Raw genomic sequence first — 11483 nt, 5'->3', positions numbered from 1 at the left:
GATTCATGGCTCCAATGTGTGCCCGGGTACCAGTGCTAACTCCGCAAGCTCCCTTCCTCTTTCCTCCGTCTCTTTTCTTCCCCCTTCCCTCCCTCCAATTGTCCCGGACGCTGGTTGTCCTGCATCACAACCAATGCGGCACTTCGTGCGCGCGCCGATGCCCCGACGCCCTCTGATGCCCCGACGCCGACGCCGACGCCGATGCCCTGGTGTCGCGCCTGGCCCAGCTCCTTGAAGAGGGGGTCCTCCACCCGGATGTCTTCCAAACCCTGTACTCGGCACTGACTGCCCGGTCGGAGCTGGTTGACTGGCGCTCGGCGTTGGCCTGCTCCCGGCTCTGGCTGTCGGTTGTGTCTTCCGATTCGGCGGACAGCGCCGATGCCGACATCGTCCAGCAGGCACAGGCCGCTCGGGCATGCATCCGCGCGGCCTACCAGTCGAATGACATCCAAGTGCTGCTGGGGCTGGTCCAGCGTTTTGCGGCTTTGAACCGGGCGGCCGGCCGGCCGGCCGACGCGACTGCCGCCCTGGCCGGCGCCTCCCTCTTCGCACCCACTCCGGCCATTTCGCAGTTCCTCCTCTCGCCGGAGGTCCTTGCCGAGGCGAACTACCTCCTGTGTGATTTGGCCCGGGCTGCCGTGTTCGAGGGACGCCTTGATGATGACCCGGGCGTCTATCGCGATGAGCTGGCCGATTTGGCTGCCGGCGACGGCCTCGAGGCCGCGTCGCCCTCGGTCACGGAGGCCGTGGCCGCTGTGGTCAACATGCCGGGTTGTGGTGCGCCGCCTTCCGGGGCCCGTGCCTCTTGCAGTGGGCCTCTCCTTGCGCCCTTCCCTTTGTCCATCGCCGCACACATCCTCTCCCTTGCCCCTTGCCGGCCTCCTGATCCGTCTCTCCTCCGCTCCCTCCTCTGCTCCTCCGCTCTTTCTTTCCTTTTCTCCGGTCCTTTGGCTGTCGGCCACTCTGCCCACCCCGTCTCTCTCCCCTCCTCCCTTCGAATCCCCGCACAGTGGTCGAGGCAGATCCCGATGCTGATGAGATGGACCGGACCATCGGCTCCCTTCGCCGTGTGTACCAGCGCATCTGCGTGGCTTACATCCTGTCCCAGTGCGCCGGGACCTTCCAGTCGTCGGTGTTGTCGAGCGAGCAGCGCCAGCAGACAGCCGACGAGGTTCTCGCCCAGGCGGTGGACTCCCTGCGCGACAAGGCCCGCAGCATTCACCAGAGCTACATTCGCCTGAAGACGGCCTCCGACCCCGGCGACCAGCTGGAAATCATCCGCTCGGACGCCATGGCCGCCTGGACAATGGTATATGATCGTGTGACCCATCGACCAGGGCCAAGCCTCAGCAGCCCCTTATGTCGCTCCTGCTTCGCCTCCCCGTGTCGCATCCTGTCCCGGACTAACCCCCTCCCCCTGGCTGAATGTGGCTCCCCCCCTGCAGTATGGCATGGTATGTCTGGATGTCCTGCAAGACCGCGCCCTGGCCGATGAGTGCATCGAATACATGAAGAGTGCGTGCCCATCTCGCCGACACTTTCGCCCCTGGATACCCCCTCCGACTTTGCCGGTTTCCTCCCGGCCCATGGGCTCCCCCGTCCACTGACCACCCGCCGGCTGTGTAGACCTCAACCCGAATCACTTCCATACGGTCGGTCTCCGGGCTTTGGTCCAGGTGAACCTCTCCGATGCCAAGCACTGTCCAAATGGCGCACCCGAGGGCAATCCCTCCGCCGACGAGGATTTCGACGCGGCCGACCTGCGGGTGGTCTTGCGCGAGACCGCCATGAAGGCCAGCAGCCTGGTCCTGACGCGGAGAGCCCGCCTGCATGTGCGCGAAGCCGGCGACTCTACCCCCGAAGGCGAATGAGTAGCGGCCTCTCCATTCCCCTCGCTTCCCGCTCTCCCGTGAACTTGTGCTCCCAAATCCCCCCTTCGTTTGGGGCTAATCATGATCCGCATCAATGCCCCCCCATTCCCCCCCCCCCCTTGAGGCTCCCCTTCCGTTGCTCCCCCTCTCCCCCTTTCCCCTCCTCCCCCTGCTCCGGCCTCTCTCTCTCTCGCCCGGGATGCCAATGTGCGCCTGCCTTGCCTTGTCGCCGCCTCCGCCACCGGGGAGGCGAGTGCCACCCCCACGTGTGGCAAATACATGAACATGCTTGGCATCGATGGGGGTCTTGCCACCGGTGTTGCTATTTGGGATTTTGACACGGAGCCAGCCGGGAAGATGCCTACCGAGGCGGGGCCGGCCCCGCGGTGTCACCCTTTTGAATAGATGGGCCAATGAGGTCGACCAGGAAATCAAAGACATCGCAGCTGGTAATGGCCCGCACGACGTGATCCTTCTGAAGGATTCGGTGACGCTTTGTGCACTTTTGTGCGGAGCTGGTCCCGCGCGGGCGCCCGCGCCGGCGCGGAGGAGGTTGATCCGATGTCTCGGACCCCGGGGCCACGGGCGCCGGGGCCGGGGGCTCGCGTGCCCGATCACTCTCCTGTGCGATGACCCACGCACGTCGGGTGATGTCCAGGACGAAAAGCTCGCACACTCGCGAGATCACCCGCGGTAGCTCGCTGCTCAGCATCATCGACAGAGGAGCGGCCCCGGTGGACAAGAGATCGCCGGATTCAAACCCGTCATCCTGCTTGTCCGCCGTGCCGGCAGGATCGCCGCCGGTGACCGCGGCCACCGCCGCCGCCGCGGCCGCCGCCACCGCGGCCACCGTGGCCGCCGACATCGGGTTCTGTCCCCCGGCGGCTTCCGAACCATGAGACGCATAGCCGGCATGGGGATGGAGGTGCGCCTCGCCCTGGGGAGCGGGAGCAGTGCCATTGCCGGCGGCTGCCTCGGCGGCGGCGGCCGCCGCTGCAGCGGCCGCCGCCGCCGCTGCCGCCGCCGCTGCTGCCGCTGCCGCTGCTGTTCCCCCACCTGGTGCAGTTGGACCACAGTTCATGATGTCGGTCGTGTTGCGGAGGATCTTCTTGGTCCGGGCCAATGGGAGCTCGTGGGTCCGCAACTCGGTGGGAGACATTTTCATAATCTGATGGCAAGACGGTCGAAGACAATGCATGGTTAGGCGGGGGGGGGGGGGGAAAGAGAGAGAGAGAGAGAGAAAGAGAAAGAGAAAGAAAGGCTGGCAGAGATGGCGAAGGTAGTGGGTGGATTCCCGCGGGAGCAATGGGCGGTCCCGGGGCAAAAAAAAAAAAAGGAACTGTCAGATACGTACCCACTCGTATTGCTGCTCCCAAAATTGGGCCACATCATCCTGCTCAATCTGTCGGGGGCCTGGGAGGTTGGGTGTTTGGGAGAGGAGCAGCCTCCGTCAGTGGGGCGCGGAGGCGGAGCAAGACCAGCAGAAGACAAGTAGAAGACCATGTCCATGGGACGCACCGGCTGGCCGTGATGCAGAGGCAGGATCGGCCTGATCCGGACGAACGACCAACTCCTGGGGCGGACGCCCGCCCGCGGGCAAGTCGGAACCCGACTCCATGCTGGGGCTGCAGCCGCTCAAGAATAGGGGTGGTGTGGAGCAGAGGGAAGCAGGGGAAAGAGAAACGGCGCGGGGGGGGGGGGGGGGGGGGAGAGGAGGATAAAGAGAGCTGACCGGCCTCGGAGACCGAAGGGAGGGCGGGGAGAGCGAGAGGGAGGCGATGAAGGAAGAGAAGGCTGGGCGGTGTATTTTGCCCCGAGGCTCTGGGCCTCAGCCACAGCCACGCCTGTTGAACGGGGCCGGTCGGCAGCCCCTTTTCCCGTTCCCTGCACACAGGCACCCGCAAATAGCCACACACACACACACACACACACACCCTTGCCCCGCACAAGCACGCACAGGCACACAGGCGCACAGGCGCACCCTATCCAACCCCAAAAGGCCCGCGCGTTGGCCAGTCCCCTTGCGCTTTTGCCCGACCGGCGCTCATTGGACGCCCAGGAGAAATGATACGTTGGCATCTGATCGATCTCGGCTCATGCCGCCGGCTGAACACCCCCCCCTCTGGCCGGAGAGAAAGCACGGGGGGCAGGAGCGAGGTGAATCGAGGAAAAAGCAAACACGCAGGGGTATCGAAATCTTGTTTAAAAAGGTTGCCTCTTGTTGGCTGTCTTGCTCCTCCAACGCCACGCTCACCAGCGGGTCGACGCATTTCGAGAGAAAGAGAGAGAGAGAGAGGGGGGGGGAGGGAGAGAGAAAGAAAGAAAGAGGCAGGGGGGGGGAAGAGTGTCACAGCGAGAAAGGGCTCTCGGGAGAGTGAGAACAGATGGAAGAAGAGGGAGAAGGGCAGTGGGGGAAATCCCATTGTCCGGCAAGGGCAGGCCGCCTTCGAGATAGAAGAGGGGGAAGGGGCCGCTCTCAGCGCTTGAAGGAGAAGCGCTTACCCGGCGGAGGAGGACCTCCACTTGGGTGGGAAGGCGGGCCGCCGGGTGGCGGGCCACCATAATACGGCCCCGGGGCCGGGGCAGAGTGAGCACCTCTCCGCGAGTCGGCTGGCGGGCCATCGTGATGCGAAGAGGGGCCCATGTAGAAGGGGGCATTGGCCGACTCGTGAGCCGGTCCCGCCCCAGCATCAAACCCATGGTACTGCATGCTCAGGGCGGGATTGCCGAGGTCATTGTCGAAGGGAGGGCGCCCGCCTTGCGAGCGGTGCGACTGGTGGCCATGCTGCGGAGGCGCCGGGCGCCGGTGAGCATGCCGCTGAGGCGGCTGATCATTATACCGACCGCCATTGTGTCGCGAGGGAGGACCGCCATAGCCGCCATGATCCGGACCGCTGTGGCCGCCAGGGCCACCGTAACCACCAGGGCCGCCGTAGCCATAGCCACCAGGCGCGCCAGGACCGCCGTAGCCGCCAGGGCCGCCAGGGCCGCCAGGGCCGCCAGGGCCGCCGTAGCCACCAGGGCCGCCGTAGCCACCAGGGCCGCCGTAGCCACCAGGACCACCGGGGCCGCCACCGTAGCCGCCGGGGCCGCCACCGTAGCCGCCGGGGCCGCCAGGGCCGCCGTAACCACCAGGGCCACCATAGCCACCACGACCGTCATGGCCGCCGTAGCCGCCATGACCACCGCCACCACCACCGGCATAGCCGCCAGCGTCATGGTTACGATAGTTACCGCCATCACCGCCACGATAGCCATCATTGCCACCGCGGTAGCCACCACCATAGCCACCATCGCCATAGTATCCGTCATTGCCGCCGCGGTAGCCACCGCCCCGGCCATGATGCGGAGGAGGCGGGCCATTCGGCGGGAAGCCCCCATGATCCGCGGAGAAGTCCCCGCCACGATGACGCGGGCCGCCATGGAAGCCGCCATCCCCACCGCGGTGGCGCTTGGATGGATGCTGCCCGGGGCCGGACATGTCGCGACGGTCGTCACGCCCGCGCGGACCCAGTGCAATGTAGTGCGACCGGGGGATGCGCTGGAGATCGTCCCCAGACACGACCTATCGCCGGCGAGAGGATCGGGTCATGTGGCTCGGTTAGCAATCCGGCCAAACAAACAGGCAACATGAGGCGGCGGGACGAAGGATGACACAAAATGGGATGCCCAAAGAAAGAGAGGACAGGAGACGGAAGTCCACGAAGACGAACCTTCTTCGGCTGCTTGGCACCAGACAGCGCACGCGCCGGGAAGACAAAGCCCTCCGGGAAGGAAGGGCACTTGAAGAGGGCCGACAGGGCCGAAGAAATGAATGGCTCCAGACGCTCGTCAATGCTATCATCCTCGGCACCGTGGGGCAGGCCACGGTCCTTGTACACCCGCGCCGGGGGGAAAGTCAGCTCAGCCGGCATGGTGGCATTCCCACCAGCGGGCTTGATGAGTCCGGCAAGCGTGGTCCAAGTCCGAGGGAGGCGCTTCCAGCCGGCGGCCAAGTCCGCGGCGTCCGGCGACTCGGGCCCATCGTCACCACTGTCGGTGGCCCCGCTGGCTAGGGAGGCGTCCTTGGCCGAGACGATCTCGGTGGAGGCGGCCTCGGTGGAGGCGGTCTCGGTGGAGGCGGTCTCGGCGGAGGCGGCCTCGGTGGAGGCGGCCTCGGTGGAGGTGCCACCATCGGATGCAATGCCGGCCGAGGTGGCCTCAACGGTTTCGAGCTCCACGGTGATTCGAGGCAAGCCACCATCAACCTCATCGGCGGAGGTAGACACGACGGTCACCTGCGAGGCATCGGCCGCGGTCGGCTCCGGCAGGGCCAGCGACGACGACGACGACGACGACGCCCCGACTGTCTGGACAAAGAAGTCGAAGATCGGATGCTTGTCCGAGATGAACACCCGGTCAGTGCCCAGGGAATTCCGACGCTTTTCCTCCTCGGTCAGCAGGTGCTCGCAAGCCCGCGTGGCCTCCAGCAGGCGATTCTCCTCGATGAAGGGCAGCAGCACCACACCCTGCCAGGCAAACTGGGATCATGCCCCATGCAGGGCACCCAAAAGGGAGGAGGAGTGGGGAGGAGGAGGGGGAGGGGGGGGGGCGTGGAGCGGGGATGATCAGAAACAGGACAGGGTAGGGACAGACAGACAGACAACACCAAAGGCGGCAGGTGGCAGGGGAGGGGGGGGGGGGGGGGGGAAGGGGGGGGGAAAAGCGAAAAAGCGTCGAGCGCTGCTGGAGACGTACACGTTTGCCATTGAGATCGACCTCAAAATCGGTCGGATAGAAATCCGCAATCGGGGACTTCTCGTCGGTCATCAACGCGGCAAAGGGCTTCGGCAGGGCATGCGACGAATCGGACGGGAAGACGGCGATCAGCTGCTCAAAAGGCTTGAAAGGCTGGCTTTCGCCGAAATCGATGTTCATCGAGGAGATGTGCTTTTTTTTACGCCACAAATGAAAAGAGAACAGCAGGGTCAGTCGGGCATGGCCAGCAGCTGGGGGACAGACGAGCACCCGAAAGGCCGAGAGAGAGAGAGAGAGAGAGAGAGAGAGAGAGAGGGAGGGAGGGAGAGGCCCCCTCCCCCTTCGCACGCGCGCGCACGGCGCGAGAATGGCGCACCTTCATGTCCGAAGCAAAGGGCGCATAATGCTGCGGATAATACCAGCGCCAGGACGGAACACCCTGGTAGTAGTAGAGCAGCACCCAGCACAGCCCCTCCACGTAGGAGTTGGCGATCCCGGTCACCGCCTCCTCATCCAGCGAGTATGGCGTGCCAAGATGGAACTTCCGGTGATAGTAGCTGTGAGCGGAGGGCAAGCGAGACAAAAGATGCATGCATATTCACACAGGCCGACGTCGATGCACACAGCACCAGGGCGAAGGGGATGGAAACACCAAATCAATCAGTAAAGAGGCTGGCCAATCGGCCACGAAAAAAAAAAAAAGACAACAGCAGCGGCTGCAACAACAATCAGACGCACCGGTTCTTCCAGCCCTCTTGGTCAAACATGATGCGATCCTCCTCGAGGTCCTCATTCAGGGGGGCAATATCGCGCGGACCACCGGCGGCCTGCTGGCGCTCCTGGCGCTCGCGCTGCGAGCGCTCCTTGGCCTGCTGAATGCGCGCGCGCGCACCGAAGGTCTTGTCCTCCAGCTGGCCGATTTCCTGGCAGAAGAGCTCCAGCCGCTGGAGGTCAACCTGGCCGCTGTTGGTGAGATACCCGCCAAAGCGCGGCAGCAGACGCTTGTAGATCTCCACCAGCGCATCGACCGCGCCCTCGCGCACATCAAGAGAGGGCAGGTGCGGCAGGAAGTCATTCCCGATGAAGAAGCACATGAAGACCCAGTCATCGACCGCGCGCTCCGGGCTTTCCGCGAAGGGCAGCCCCGGCACCGTGAGCTCATGGTAGAGGTACTCACGCAGGCGGCTCACATGGAAGTAGAGGAACTTCACCGGCGGCGGGGCCGGCGGGGCCATGCCCAGCGGCCGGCCATCCTCCGAAACACCACGGCATTCCTCCGGCTCATGGCCGACGCCCTGGCACAAGAAGCACCGAGGGGCCGCCTGCGCCTGGCCGAAGACATCCTCACGCAGGATGGTGAAGTGCAACTCGTGCGTGGACAGGGCAAGCATGATGAGATCGGCGTCCTGGCACACCGGGCAGCGAGGCAAGACCAAGGAGGCGGGGAACCGGAAGAGCGACCAGAGGACCGGAGTTAGTAGGAGGAAAGGGAAAAAGGGGGGAGGGGGGAAGGCAGAGGGGACGAGGGGGATCTGACGGATAAGAAGAAGGAAAAGGGATACCCCCACGCCCAGGCCAATGAACGTACGAGGCCATGCAGAACGTGGTGCGTGTTCGGGTCATAATCCGGCTGATTCCGCTGGCGACGGATGTAATCAATGATCTTGTGCTCACCCTCACCCGGGACATTGGCATCCGACAGGAAGACCGTGAGCTGAGAGGCAGCGGCGAGACGAAGCGGCATGTTAGCTCATCGGCCCGGCAGCTGGGAAAACAAGAGTACCCCCCCCCCCCCTTCCCCCTCCCCCAGCCATGACGCACATCCTTCCACGCGGGGTCGGACGACAGTTTCTTCGACACATAGAAGCGCAGGAACTCCGAAAGACTGCTCATGAAGGCGGTGCCCGGGGTGATGACGTTCGAGTCGAAGTCGATCTTCCGGGCTGAGGGCTTCGGCAGCGGGACGCCCCGCTTGATGGCCTCCTCGCGAATGGCCTCCTGGCTGGCGCGCAGCTCGCGTGCCTCCAGGGCGCTGCGGAAGCGCCGCGAGCGCTGCTGGTTCATCTTCGCACGCGGGGCCACACCATCGATGGCCATGTACAAGACACGCCGAGGGCGGACGATGGCAAACAGCCGGTCAATGTAGTTCATGATCTCGATGAACATGTCCTCCTCGGTCTCAGGAGCGGGCTGCGGAGGGGCCGATGGTCAGGAGCATGGATGCCACAGACAGGGGGCCAATCCATGTGGCCAGAGTGAGAGGGACACAATCGACAAGGGTAAGGGGTCAAGCAACAACAAAAGACCGGAACCGAGAGCAAGCGAGAAAGACAGAGAGAGAGAGAGAGAGAGAGAGAGAGAGACAGGGGGGGGGGGGGGGGGGCGGGCAGCCGGTGACAAAGACGAATGTGGCCACGTACGCGACCCGGCGGATGGGTACATGGGTGGATGATGCCGTTCATATCCAGGTACAGGTTGTCCACCTCGAAGCCATTGGGGTTCGGCTGAGTGGCGTCCACCTGGATGGTGACGCCGTTGACGACCTTCGGCTGGACCTCATGGCAGGGGGTCGTTAACTTGGAGTATTTCTTGGTGATCCAGCGGAAGAAGCCAGGGACACCCATGGTGGAAGCGATTGAATGGGATAAGGGAGGAGGGAAGCAAGAGGGGGAGAGGTGGGGGGGAGAGAGAGAGAGAGAGAGAAAGAGCGCGCGCGCGCGCGGTGGCTCAGGGCCGGGGCCACAGGAGGATCTGTGCATGAGAGTGAGTCAGGGGGGTACGAGAGAGAAGGGGCGACAAGCGGGGGAAGAAGGAAGGCCGAGACAAGCGGCAAGACCAGGGGAACATGGACGCACGTGGGGGAAGAGGAGAAGGGAGAAAGAGCACTGGCCAGGAAAGGAGGCGGCGAGAGTACAGAAGGAGGACCGAAAGGAGAGGCAGAGATAGAGGGGAGGGGGGGAGGGGGGGGAGAGGAGGCTTACAGTTGTGCTGCTCGGGCTCCAAGGTGTGTTGCGTGCGAAGCAAGTCAGCTGCCGGGGTCGGGGGTGGCCGAAATGGCCGCCTCCTCGGGTGGATCCATCCGAAGAGAGCCCCGACCTGAGGGGTCCAAGTGTAGGAGAGGCAACACCCCCCCCCCCCCCCCCCCCATACACACATACATATACACACACACACACACACACATACCGGCCAGTCTTGGCCGCCACATGGGACACAGGACCTTTGTTTGGCTCTCACGAGCCATCGGTGTCTGCCACCGGCGAGGGAGCGCGTGCGACCGGCCCCATCGCCAGTGAGGCCTCGGCCTTATGCCTATCCCATCTGCTCCAGGAGGAGGGAAAGAAGGCGGCCTCGCGTTGTTTGCGCCTGTGACCGGCCAGAAACGGCCTGGCCTTGATGGAAAAAAAAAAGGCATCCCCACCCCTGCTTCCCAAGGGCGGGGCGGGGGGGGAGGAGGAGTGCCCACACACGAGGACGCGTGCCCGCGCGCGCGCGCAGATACAGACCCTTGCCCCGAGGCGCGGCTGTCCGCCCATGCCCGTGTGCGCACGCGCGCAAAAAGCCCACGCCATTGACAAATCTCCCGCGCTGGACCCAGCACCTGGGCGCGGCCGCCAACCGCTGCGTGCGATGGGCCGGCGGCGGCCGGCGGCATGTCCGTCGGCAGTCTTCCGGGGCCCGGCTGCCAACTCCGTGCCTGCCTTGATCTGCTCCCCCCTTGCCTCGGGTGCACTTTGGGCCGGACACCATATTGCCTCTGTCTCTCTCTCTCTCTCTCTCTCTCTCTCTCTCTCTCTCTCTCTCTCTCTCTCTCTCCCCGCCTGTCTGCCTGACTGCCTGCTTGCCTCCACGCCCCTCGGGGATCCTCGGCCCGCGCCTCCGCCACCTCATCACACCACACGCCCTGCACGGTTCCTTCTCGGTCACGAAGCCCGCAACAATCCCCCGCTCTCCCGATGGATGGCTCCTGGACACATCGGTCAGAGGCGCGCACTCGCAGCGCCCGGGCTCAGCTGATGGAGGAGCTGTCGACCGCACTGGCAGCACTGGAGCGCCTGCTCCCGCCTCTTGCTCCGTCGGCCCGGCCGGAGCTGGTGGAGCCTGCCCTGAATGCGGTACAGGCAATCCTCCGGCAGAGCGCCGCTGCTGATGCCTCTGGCCGCCTCCCGCCGATGGATATTGCCCGATCGGAACGCATGCTGGAGCTCGCCGCCGGGCACCTGGCCCTCGGCCAGCGCGAACAGTTGGCCCCCACGCTGGCCCTGCCCGAGGCCCAGGCAGTTGGGAATGCTGGCGCACCGCCCCGGCGTCGACGTACCCCGGCGTCGCGTGCCACCCTGCCGGCCGCCACGCCCGTCCACTCGTCCCCCCTGTCGGCGGGAGCCGGGCCCCCTGCACCGGCCACGCTGGATATCGGCCCCGAGGGGATTGCAACATACTTGCTGCCGGGATCGACCGTGGCACTACTGGCCCCCATCGGGCCGGCGGCCTATCCCTCCGGCGGGATGATCCAGCTTTCACACCTCGAAGGGGCCGACATTGTGCTGCTCGTCGGGCCGAGCTCCGGCAGTGTCACCTCGCTGCCCTTCCTGTCGCTTGCTGGGCTGCGGCGCTGCCGCGTGCTGCTTGCCCCACTACCTGGTGTCGGTGCAATGACACCCACCCCCCAGGAGGATTCTGCCTCCGCGATGCTGCCACCCCCCCAGGGGACCACAATCTACGTGGACCATGGCTGCGATGTGCTGCTGCTGTCCCTCCTGCCGGCCGAACTTGGGGGCTGCCATCAGGTGCGCCTCCTTGACCCACACACACACACACCCACACACACACACACACACACACACACACACACACACACACACACACACACACACA

At 64.9% G+C, this 11483-nt stretch overlaps 4 protein-coding genes across 5 annotated transcripts in view; 2 read left to right on the top strand and 2 right to left on the bottom strand.

Moving 5' to 3' along the window:
- The window catches only part of H696_00264 (hypothetical protein), a gene marked incomplete at both ends in the record, with an annotated part of 2260 nt that extends 389 nt beyond the window's left edge, over positions 1–1871 (top strand). Inside the window, 5 exons of the mRNA XM_009494111.1 lie at positions 3–16; positions 228–777; positions 1011–1309; positions 1446–1515; positions 1627–1871. Of these exons, the coding sequence (XP_009492386.1) occupies positions 3–16; positions 228–777; positions 1011–1309; positions 1446–1515; positions 1627–1871 (1178 nt within the window). The remainder of the gene's footprint in view (positions 1–2; positions 17–227; positions 778–1010; positions 1310–1445; positions 1516–1626) is intronic.
- A 289-nt stretch (positions 1872–2160) lies between these two features.
- Positions 2161–3567, bottom strand: H696_00263. 2 transcript variants are annotated; one of them, XM_009494109.1, is made up of 3 exons: positions 3390–3567; positions 3226–3284; positions 2161–3039 (listed from the first exon to the last, which is right to left on the bottom strand). In XM_009494109.1, exons 1-3 carry the CDS (start codon positions 3487–3489, stop codon positions 2233–2235), a joined length of 966 nt encoding a protein of 321 aa, XP_009492384.1. In that variant the 5' UTR covers positions 3490–3567; the 3' UTR covers positions 2161–2232. The 2 variants fall into 2 exon arrangements, with proteins under 2 accessions (XP_009492384.1, XP_009492385.1); XM_009494110.1 differs by lacking the exon at positions 3390–3567 and having other exon boundaries at positions 2233–3039; positions 3226–3335.
- Positions 3568–4347: 780 nt separating this feature from the next.
- Positions 4348–9308, bottom strand: H696_00262 (hypothetical protein; the record flags this gene model as incomplete). The annotated part of the gene is made up of 8 exons (XM_009494108.1): positions 9029–9308; positions 8430–8798; positions 8197–8322; positions 7347–8014; positions 6985–7165; positions 6609–6800; positions 5585–6391; positions 4348–5436 (listed from the first exon to the last, which is right to left on the bottom strand). The coding sequence occupies exons 1-8, from the start codon at positions 9230–9232 to the stop codon at positions 4348–4350; spliced, it is 3636 nt and encodes a 1211-aa protein (XP_009492383.1). The 5' UTR covers positions 9233–9308.
- A 1119-nt stretch (positions 9309–10427) lies between these two features.
- H696_00260 (hypothetical protein) overlaps positions 10428–11483 on the top strand; it is a 3560-nt gene continuing 2504 nt past the window's right edge. Inside the window, exon 1 of the mRNA XM_009494106.1 lies at positions 10428–11395. Within this exon, the coding sequence (XP_009492381.1) occupies positions 10565–11395 (831 nt within the window). The 5' untranslated portion in view covers positions 10428–10564. The remainder of the gene's footprint in view (positions 11396–11483) is intronic.

The sequence above is a fragment of the Fonticula alba genome (assembly GCF_000388065.1).
Source record: "Fonticula alba strain ATCC 38817 unplaced genomic scaffold supercont2.1, whole genome shotgun sequence".
Classification (NCBI taxonomy): domain Eukaryota; order Rotosphaerida; family Fonticulaceae; genus Fonticula; species Fonticula alba.
Note: the sequence above shows the minus strand (reverse complement) of the source record. Positions and strands in the feature narration are given on the sequence as shown.